Below are 10,230 nucleotides of genomic sequence, written 5' to 3' on the forward strand. Positions count from 1 at the left end.
GCTCCCGGGGGCGGTGCAGCCCCGGGTCCCTCCCTCCCCTCTCCGCCCCCCCCTCCCCCCTCCGCCCCCCCCCCCCCGCCCAGCGCCGCGCCCGGCGGCAGCGGGAGGCGGCGCGGCCCCGGCGGCCCCGGGAGCACGGAGCGGGCATGAGCGGAGCGGGGACAGGTGAGATGGGGGCACGGGGACACGGGGGGCACGGGGGGCACGGGGGGGTCGGGGGGGACGCGGGGGGGTCGGGGGGAACGGGGATAGGGGGGTCCCCACGCAGCCGGGTCGGGGAGCGGGGCGCAGCCGGGGCCGGGAGGCTGAGGGGGAAAGGGAAAGGGAGAGAAAGTGACCCAAATTGGGGGGGGGGGGGGGGAAGGAAAGGGAAGGGAAGGAAAGGAAAGGAGAGGAGAGGAGAGGAGAGGAAAGAGAAAAAAGGAAAGAAAATGAAAAAAAAAGAGAAAAAAGGAAAGGAAAAAGAAAAAATGAGAAGAGAAAAAAATGAGAAGAGAAAAGAAAGGAAAGGAAAGGAAAAGAAAAGAAAAGAAAAGAAAAGAAAAGAAAAGAAAAGAAAAGAAAAGAAAAGAGAAAAAAGGAAGAAAGAAAAGAGAGAAAAGAAAGGGGAAAAGGGAAAAGAAAAGAAAAAAGAAAGAAAAAAGGAAAAGAGAAAAAAGAAAAGAGAAAAGAAAAAAGAAAGAAAAAAGGAAAAGAGAAAAAAGAAAAAAAAAGAAAAAAGGAAAAAAAAGGAAAAAGAAAAGAGAAAAGAAAAAAGGAAAAAGAAAAGAAAAAAGAAAAGGGAAAAAAAGAAAAAAAAGAAAAGAAAAGGGAAAAAAGAAAGAGGAAAGAAAAAAAAAAGAGAAAAGAAAAAGGGAAAAAAGAAAAAAGAAAAAGGGAAAAAAGAAAATAGAAAAGAAAGGAAAAAAGAAAAGGGAAAAAAGAGAAGGAAAGAGAAAAAATAGAAAGAGGGAAAAAAAAGGAATAAAGAAAAGAAAAAAGAAAAAAAAATTGACCCAAAGCCAGGGCGGTTCAGCTCAGTTTGGCTCAGTTCAGCTCAGTTCAGTTCGGTTTGGCTCAGCTCGGTTTGGCTCGGTTCGGCTCAGTTCCGTTCAAGGGGCTCGGGGCGAGCTGGGGGCGCTCCCCCTGAGCCCAGCTGTTGGGGCAGCTCGTGTCGGTGCTCTGCGACCCCTCTGCTGTAGGATTTCTGCGCTCCCCCCCCGCGCTGTTTTTTTGGGGTGCTCGAGCTCGCACCGGGATCACCCAGAGCCCCTCCTTACACCCTGCGATGCCCCTCGGGAGCCCCTAACCCCATAAACACCATCGTGCCCCGGTGCTGGGCGGCAGCTTTTGGGGTCGAACATCTTTCTGTTTCTGCTCCGGTTTCCTTATCGTGCACCGCACGTTGGGCAGGCTGCTGCCTTCCTGTGCCTGCGGGTGGCCCCCGCTGCCCCAGCAGCAGTGGGACCGTGACCCCAGTGCAGGGCTCGTGGCTTCCGAAACCGGGCTGCTTCATCGCAGCCGGGCACGTTCCTGAGTTCCCCTTCCTCATTCGTGTCCCTGCGAAGGGAACTCTGTCCTTCGGCCCGAGCGAGGGGGACACCCGAAATTTGTCCCCCTTTAACGCTGAGCATCCCCCATTAGGGAGCAAATGAGCCGTGGTGCAAACCCCCTTTTACACCCACGAGGCAGCACGTATGTAGGATTTCCCCCTGTCCTCACGTAGGGTTTTGCTCGGGTTTGGTGCTGCTTTGGCCCCTCAGCAACCGCCGGTGCTGTGGGCGAGCCCGATAATCGCCTTCCCCCCGGGATCGGCCGCTGGTTATCTCCCGGCGGGCAGCACCGCCGGTTTTGCCAGGGGTTATTGCACGTATGGGTGATTCCCTCCGATGGGGCAGAAGGAAATTTCCCCCCCCGACCCAGACGAAATGTCTGAACTGACAGCCGAGGGATTAAATACCGGCCAGGTGCTTCTCGCTGCCGGCAGCACGGGTCCCTGGGGAGCCGCCGTGCTGGGAATTCGCTTGGGTTCAACCCAGCCAAGGCGGCTTTAATTACACACGAGTGTCTGTGCCGCTGGGTTAATGCCTTGCTGCTAATTTCCTAAATAATAACCCCCAGCTTTGGCGGAGCGGGGCTGTCCTCCCCGCAGGAGGAGTCGATACCTCCTGGAGAGCAGGAAGGACATCGAGTCAGGTTCATGTCGCTGCGCCGCGAGGGGTTCAGGGAGTTTCATGGGGGAGAAGAGAGAGAAATTCCCAGGAAAAGTCATTTGGCTCGAAGTGAGGTGTTTTGTTCGACCTACAAGATGAGACACAAAGTTCTTTTAAAGTCATTTAATCTCTTATCCAAACTCTCCCCTTTTCATCTTGGGTCCGGTTATTACTTTAAAAAAAAAAAATCTATTAAACCAAAACTCCCCAGAGCCCTTCTGAGGGAAGAACCAAATTCATCTCTGCAACCCCTCAGCAGATTTCTGATTTCAGGAGCCAGGAGGGGAAACTGAGGCACGGGGCCACGGGGAGGGCTTTGCACCTCGGGGCGCAGCAGCGAGGGGCAGCGATGCTCCGCTTCAGCCAGCCGGAGCTGCCCAAAGCCTCCAGTCCCATTGGGGGTAAAAGAAATGAAATACAGATTTCCTGCAGGCTTTTTGTAGGGGATTTAAAAGGGGCACGTCCAGGAGCTGGCAGCACCGTGTACATGGGAGGAAGAGGAGGAGGCTCAGCCGTGAGCTGCCTCCACGGAGCCATCCCGGAGGGGAAAGGAGCTGAAAGGAGCCACATGGATAAGGCAGATGAAACCCACACCATTCAACAGGGCTCCGATTTCAGCCCGGTCCCATCTCACCCCTCCTGACCCCACAGGCTCAGTAGTGTCCGTGCAATCTGTCTGGTTTTGGCTGTGGAAGATTTTGACCTCGGTCCCAGAGGAAAGCGGACGACGCCAGGTTGTTCCCTTCCCAGCGTCTCAAGCAGGTCCCAGTACGCAGCAAGGATTTTGACGAGTCCCTTAAACGCAGGGAAAACACCCACGCTCTCCTCGGGGCCATCAGGAGCAATAGGGAGGCTGCGAAATGGGGCTGAAAGCTGGATTCGGCGATTCTGCGCCCAGCCCAGTGCCACTGGGGTGACCTTGGTGCGTGCGCTCCCACTGCCCCGTAGGGACGCCTCCGTGTCCCCTGCCCGGCCGTGGCGGATCCCGTTACAGGGGATTTTGGGGATGTGGGCATCAGAAGGATTTTTCCAGCTTGGTTCCTTCGAGGTGTCATGACAAGGGCTGCCCCTGGTGCCACCCTGCCCCTGGGCAGCCGCCGGCTTTGGCACCGTCCCTCACCTCGGCTGGGGATGCGACGGGGGCAAGGGGCCGGACAGCAGACACTGCAGGGTTTGTCCCAGGGATTCCGGGCAAAATCGAGGAGAGAAAAAAGAAAGAAAAGAAAAAAAAAAAATCGCATTTGCAAAAGGATGAGGAGGGGGGAGCGTGCCTGCGAGGACAAGGCTGCCTTGTGAGCAGGGCTTTGTGTCTGGGCGCCCTGCTGGAGCCAGCCACAGAGCCCTGCTTGCTCGTTTTCCCAAAAACGAGGATGTGCGTCTTGGCACATCGGGGAGAGCCCACCCCTGGCTTACGGCAGTGGTGGCTGCAGGTCTGCGAGGCTCAGGAGACTGAACCGTGTCCCTAAGCACCACGTCCAGCCTTTCAGGAGCGGGACAGCTCTGGGTCAGGGCAGCGTTTGTGCACAAGGATGCGTCCACGCCATCCCACACGAGGTGGTGCAGGGTTAGAGCTGGGTAGAGTCCCTAATTGGTCTTTTCTGTCTGTTCTCACTTAAAGTCGTGATGGGATTTGGTCGGGACACATCCCTGGTGCTCGGTTCGAGGACAGCTTCACCCAAACTCATTTTATGCAGCAGCTCCACGCTGGGCTCATCCCGTGGCCCTGTTCCCCCGCCGCAGGGTGCAGCGGCACGGGGCTCAGCCCTTTGTTTCACCAGAGGTCGGGGCGGCTCGTTTGACGGGAAATGAGGCAAATCCATTTTAATTGGATTCCTGGCTGGCGAGCCGGCCGAGCGATCGTGTGTCGGCGGGGCCGTGGGCTGTCCCGGCGTACAAAGGGGCCCTTGTGCCTCCTGGCACAGCCAGGGCCGGACCCCGTATGTCTGCAGAGGCTCTTTCTGGTCCTTGTTTCTCCCCTCAGCTGCTCGGTCCCGTGCAAAAACCAGCCTCGTGCGAGCATGGGCAGAACTGGTGGCGGTGGTGGCGCTGGAGGAGCAGCTCTCAGGGCCAGAAGGCAGGACCAGCAAGATGCCCACCATCAGCATCACAAGCAAAACCTATGGCATTAAATACCCACGGCATTAAAAATCCATTGTCGTCAACAATGAACCAACTTTTTCCTCCAAAGCCCGGGCAGGGGCAGTCCAGAAGGTGCTGAGGACCTCTGCAGCCAGGCCCCTGCTAGTCGCAGGGGCTGCTCGCTGTGGAGCACGGTTCCCTTTATTTTTGCCCTTTGCACCCACAGTTTGGTGGGATCCGCTTCTTATGATCTCAGCAGAGTCACTTGTGTGGACGTTTGAGCACAGCCAGGGGTGTTGTTGCTGCTCTGCGTCACAGGAGACCAAATTTCTGCGTGACTCTGGTGGGAAGGGAGGCTCGGGGCATGACCTGGGCTGCCTGGGGTTTGCTGCTGACAAGGAGCAGTTTTGGTTTCCCCCTCCAGGTGCAAGATGAGGATAACCAGAACCCCCCTTTATCAGCTCAGCCCTCAGTCCTCCCTGCTCGGGGCTCTCTCTTGCATCCACACCCAATGCGGTGAGGGGGATGCGGTGGCACCAGGCATGTGCTGCCACCTCCCATGTCCTTGTCACGTGTGCTGAGATGGCACTGCCGGGCACAATGAGCCATGCTCATGGGTTGCTTTTGGATGGACAAAGCCAAACCTTGCTGGCAACGTCGCTGGGAGGAGAGGGGAAAGGTGCAAATGTGGCAATGATGGCACGTGCATGTCACAGCTCTGTAGCACTGGGGTCTCCTTGCCTGCCCCACCTTCCCCTGGGACTTCTCGCCCCACCGTGTCCTCATAAGCTCTTTCCTTCCCCCCCCCAGGGTGATGGCAAACCTTACAACTCCAGCCTGGACCCGAGTCCTCAACAGCTCCTTGGGGCCAGGCGGCGTGGAGGACAACACCTACAAGTGCATCTTTGACGAGGACTTCAAGTATGTCCTGCTGCCCGTCTCCTACGGCATTGTGTGCGTGGTGGGGCTCTTCCTCAACCTGCTGGCCCTCTACGGCTTCATCTTTAGGATCAAGACCTGGAACGCCTCCACCACGTACATGTTCAACCTGGCCGTGTCCGACACGCTCTACGTGGTCTCCCTGCCCCTCCTGGTGTACTACTATGCCATGGGGGACAACTGGCCCTTCGGCGTGGGCTTGTGTAAGATAGTCCGCTTCTTGTTTTACACCAACCTCTACTGCAGCATCCTCTTCCTCCTCTGCATCAGCATCCATCGATTCCTGGGCATCTGCTTCCCACTCAAGTCGCTGCGGTGGGGCCACGTCCGCTACGCCCGGCGGGTTTCAGTCGTCGTCTGGGCGGTGACAGTGGTGTGCCAATCCCCCGTGCTCTTCTTCGTCACCACCAGCATCAGGAGGGACACCATCACCTGCCACGACACATCCAGCAAGGACCTCTTTGGCCAGTTTGTCATTTACAGCTCGGTGATGCTGGTGCTTCTCTTCTGCATCCCTTTCCTCATCATCATCGTCTGCTACTGCCTGATGGCCCGGCGGCTGCTGCAGCCCACGTGGGGCATCTCCCGGCTGTCCCGATCCAAAAAGAAGTCGGTCAAGATGATAATCATCGTCTTGGTGGTCTTCATCGTTTGCTTTCTCCCTTTCCATGTCACTCGCACCCTGTACTACTCCTTCCGGAGCTGGGACTTGAGCTGCCAGACCCTGAACGCAATAAATTTAGCCTATAAGGTGACGCGGCCCCTAGCCAGCACCAACAGCTGCTTGGATCCCATTTTGTATTTCTTAGCAGGACAAAGGTTTATGAAGTTTGCAGGCAACAAAATGCCGGGGAAGCCTCAAAATGAGATGGCTCTGGGAATCGTGCCCAACAGTCCCCTGGGAACCAGCAATGACACGGACACGATAGCCAAGGGCGTGAAGTCCTAGCTCTGCTCCGTCACAGCGCGATGGCCACCAGGTTTGTCCCGTGTGTGACGGGAGATGAGGATGCTCCAGGGCCCGTGGCTTTTGGGGTTTGTGGCGCTTTGGCTTTGCACCCACGTCGGCGTGGTCTGCGATAAATGCGCTCCTATGCACGTCGTCATTTTGGGAGTGTTTTTTCAGGAAGGTGGTGCTGAGGTTGTATGGACAGACCCCGTACTTGTACCTCTTTGTCAGTGAGTGGCACCTCTCCAACTGTGAGGCTGGGTGACCTTCTATCATGGTCACAAAATCTGCTAAAAGGTCACGCCATGGATATCTTGGATCGTTTTCCCAAGCAGAAACATGTGCAAAAGGTCCCCTAAAGAAACGCGTCTGCCTCCCTCCAGATTCCCTGGCCCGTAATTAGCACGCGTTTATCAGGCTTGCTGTGCCTTGGCAAGGGAAGAAAGGCTTTGGGGCGCCGAGGAGCGTCAGCTGTGGTTTTGATAAACAGGTCGATAAAAATGTCAAGTGCAATTACCGCCCGCAGCGGGGACGGGACTCCCCCGGCTTTGCATCCCTGGAGAAATGCTTCCCATTAATGGGGCTGCTGCTGCTCCATCTCACTGGGGGTTACTGGTGCCAGCAAGCGGGTCCCCTGGAGGGTCTACAGTGGGGTCAACTTCCTACCAGAGACCTGCTGGTGCTTCCCAACAGCAACGTCCACCTTTGAAAGGCTTATAGGGACCCATCGATTTCGGCTGCTGCCTGTAATAATCACCTCCAGATCCTTAAAAGTTAGGGGGAGCTCTTCACGGCTTGCTTTTAGCCCTCTTATAGGGACTCGTGTTTCCAGCAAAGCAGTGAACACTGTTGCCCAGCCCCTTGGCTAAATGCTGCCACGTCCCCATTGCTGCTCCCCATGATCCCAGTAATTCCAGTTCTCCTCTGGAGCCACTCGACACATCCCTTACTGACAGCGTGGTCTTTCCCTGGGAAATTCGGGAATAAGCCCTGGAAATTTGGGAATAGTTCGGGTGCTAAGGCCTGCATTCAGGAGCTATGCCAATAAACGTGGTGCTGAGCTTAACCCCGGTCCTGTCTGGACCCCAAAGTCAGGCCAGTTCAAAGAAAGCAAGCACAAAACACATCACCAGGAGGTCCACGTGGTTTCTCTCCCTAATTGCTGGGTTAGGGAGTCGAGAGCCCAGGCCCGTGGTTTCCTTGCCCAGCTTTGCCACGTGGATGCTGATTCCTCACCCCAAAAAATGAAAAGAACTGGCCGAGTCCCGTCTTGTAAAAGCAGCCCTGGCTCTATTTTAGGGTTAAGCAAACACTTTGGGTCCCAGTGTAGAGCAGTTCCTCAGACCTCTTCGTAGTTTCTCCTGTCCCTCCTTCCCATGCAGTGGCCTGGGGGAGAAAAAGACGTGCCACGACACAGCTGGCCAGGTTCAGCCGGGGTGACTGGGACCGTTCGGGGCTAACTGGGACGTTCCTGTGGTCCCGGCTCGGTGGAGTCGTGGTCCTGTAGAGGGCTCTTGTCCTGACCAGCAATGCCACGGCCCCAGGAGGCGAGGGAGGGGACTGTCTCGGTCCTGAGCACCATCAGCAAAGAAAAACAGGGCATTTGTAGGGTGATTCATCTCATCCCTGAGCGAGCTTTGAAGGTGGGGCTGGGCTGAGACAGGCGTTGCACCGTGGCGGCACCTTTTTTTCCCCGAGGAGAACTGGGAGCCTGGCTTCACGGGGAGGGTTGCAGGCGGTCACCGAGGCGAGACAAATCATGGGGAGAAGTGAACTCGACCGAAGCGCTGAGCAGGTACAAACGTTTCTCCAGGCCAGGTCTTGCCTGGCCTCCTGCCGTTGCCAAAAAGCAGCGTGAACACCAAGTTACGTGCTCTGAATAACTCAAGAAAATGGGCTCAAGGTTCACCCCTGCGGTCCTCGGTGAGCCCACCTTGGCTTCAGACCACCGTTTTGGGGTCCCTCCGTGGTCCTTGTCCTGCTCTGTTTTGCTGGAGAGCAGTCGGAGAGATCCCAACTGGAAAGTTATAAATATATATATATATATAATTTTCATTTGTTTGTCGAGGCACTAACTTATACTAAAAAAACCAAAAACAAATGGGTTTTGTGACAATAACTGTACATTTTTATTTTTGTAACATGCAGACATCTCAGATTTCTTAGAGTAAATAAATTTATTTCTACAATGAGCACTCTTCTGCTGTCCAAGGTGTACCGTTGAGGGGGTACCAGGGCTAGAAGTTGGGTTGCTGTCCACACGTGGGCTCCGCAGGAGATACCTCCAGCATTTATCTGATGGAGCCCATGGAGGAGCTGGTCACCCCAAGAGGAAGGTCTTCTCCCCCATGGGCCTCATCCTTGGTCGTTAGACAGAGGAGCAGATGAGAATTTGCTTTGGTGAGAGGTTGGGGCACCCCAGCACGGCTCCCTACGGGTGACCCAAGTGGCCCTTTGGACCCCAAAAGCCACCAAGGAGGCTTCAGCCCTGCCCCTAACCCAGCCCAGGGGAGTCCTGCAGCGATCTGTAGCGTGCCCATGGGCACAGCACTGCAGGACCATACAGAGCTGCCCCGTAACTGCAACAGGCTGACCCCAAACCGCGGATTTACCCCCAAAAGGTCTTGCAGGGGGTTGGGTGGAGTAGGAAATGCCCTGTAAGAGCCCACTGCTCCTTCAGTCTATGCGCCAAGCAAAAAAAGCCAAAGACTTCTCTTTGAACCTCGACCCTAACTGATGTCCTTTGAGGTCAACACTGTCCTGGGCCCAATACAACCAGTTCTGTCAAAAAAAGCAGGGGCAGAGAGAGATATAGGGGCACTGCAGGGCTTTATAGGGGCAAAAAAAGCCTCCGTTTTTGTAGCATGATGAACTGGGCAGCTGGTCTTTTTGGTTGTGTCGCATATCTCTCCAGGCTTGGTGGGTAGCTTTTCTTAGGCTGCTCCTGTTGAAGACCAGACGTTGCTGGATTAAGCCTATAATGAGTGTCTAGGTAATCAGCTTCCCACCCCATAAAGTTCTTTCTGCTTCACCCAGCAACTCGCGGGGCCACCAACAGCTCGTGCCGGAACGAAACGTCCCGTTCTCAGAGGCTTCTCGTTTTCCTCTCCAGAAACCAAGAGAGAGGGGTTTCCAGTGCCTAACCACAGTCCCCATGAAAAAAAAAAAAACACACCACACATATTTTGTTTATTTATCTGCTGCTTGCTTCCCAGCCTGGCCCTGGCTGTGCCTCTCCCTGCCAACACAACGAGGCTCCTAGGACAGTCACCGCATTTGATGCATTTATTACAAACAAACAAATTTATTACCAAACCACCCCATGCAATAATCTGAGCGGCTTGAATCCCTTCGCTCTCATCCCGAGGCCGATTTCTCCAGCCTTGAGATTAATTTTGTGCCTTTTTGCTGCACGCGGTCCCCCCGCAGTGTCTCTGAGATGCAACCACAGGAAAAAAAAAAAAAAAATCCCTCCTAGTTTTCAGCCCGGGTTTTGGAGTCCCACCCCAGGGCGGATGCCATGAGGATGAAGGGCTTGCACGTGAACAGCTTTCACTCGTGGGCTTTCCAGCATCACACCCAGGCTTTTCCTGCTGTAATTTCTCTGCAGCTCCTGCCAGCACTGACTCATGCGAGTCACTAAACCCAGGAATGAGAATTAAGCAAGAATCATATCCCCGGATGGGGAGCACGGAGGCTGCGGAGCGACTTCAGAGAAACAAAAAGAAACCCAAAACCCCCACTTTTTCTAAATGCCTCTTGGCACGGGGAGCAGGAAGAGAAAGTTAAGAGCCCTGCTGGGGCGCATGCCAAGCGCCCTGCCGCGTGGCATGGGTGGGCGCGGGGCTTTTGGGGGGCTCCACTGGCCCTTCCCAACATATTCGGGGAAGGAGAGCGAGGCTTTGCCTTGCTGTGAGCTGCTCGGCCGGTCCTTTAGTTTCAGGCAGGGAGCCCTGGTTCGTGTGCCTTCTGGCTTTCCTTTCCGAGGCTGGCTTTTTCTAAGGGACAAGTCTGGCCGTTTCCCCTCCGAGTCGTTTCTGAACCCGTCAGCTGATTCAACAGAGGAACAAA

General features: G+C 55.2%; 1 protein-coding gene across 2 annotated transcripts; it reads left to right on the plus strand.

Moving 5' to 3' along the window:
• The first annotated feature begins 79 nt into the window (after window positions 1–79).
• Window positions 80–8,351, plus strand: P2RY2 (purinergic receptor P2Y2). 2 transcript variants are annotated; one of them, XM_066990030.1, is made up of 2 exons: window positions 80–165; window positions 5,082–8,351. In XM_066990030.1, the coding sequence occupies exon 2, from the start codon at window positions 5,086–5,088 to the stop codon at window positions 6,157–6,159; it is 1,074 nt and encodes a 357-aa protein (XP_066846131.1). In that variant the 5' UTR covers window positions 80–165; window positions 5,082–5,085; the 3' UTR covers window positions 6,160–8,351. The 2 variants fall into 2 exon arrangements, with proteins under 2 accessions (XP_066846131.1, XP_013046752.3); XM_013191298.3 differs by lacking the exon at window positions 80–165 and adding an exon at window positions 831–2,175.
• The last annotated feature ends 1,879 nt before the right edge of the window (window positions 8,352–10,230 follow it).

The sequence above is a fragment of the Anser cygnoides genome, chromosome 1 (assembly GCF_040182565.1).
Source record: "Anser cygnoides isolate HZ-2024a breed goose chromosome 1, Taihu_goose_T2T_genome, whole genome shotgun sequence".
Classification (NCBI taxonomy): Eukaryota; Metazoa; Chordata; class Aves; order Anseriformes; family Anatidae; genus Anser; species Anser cygnoides.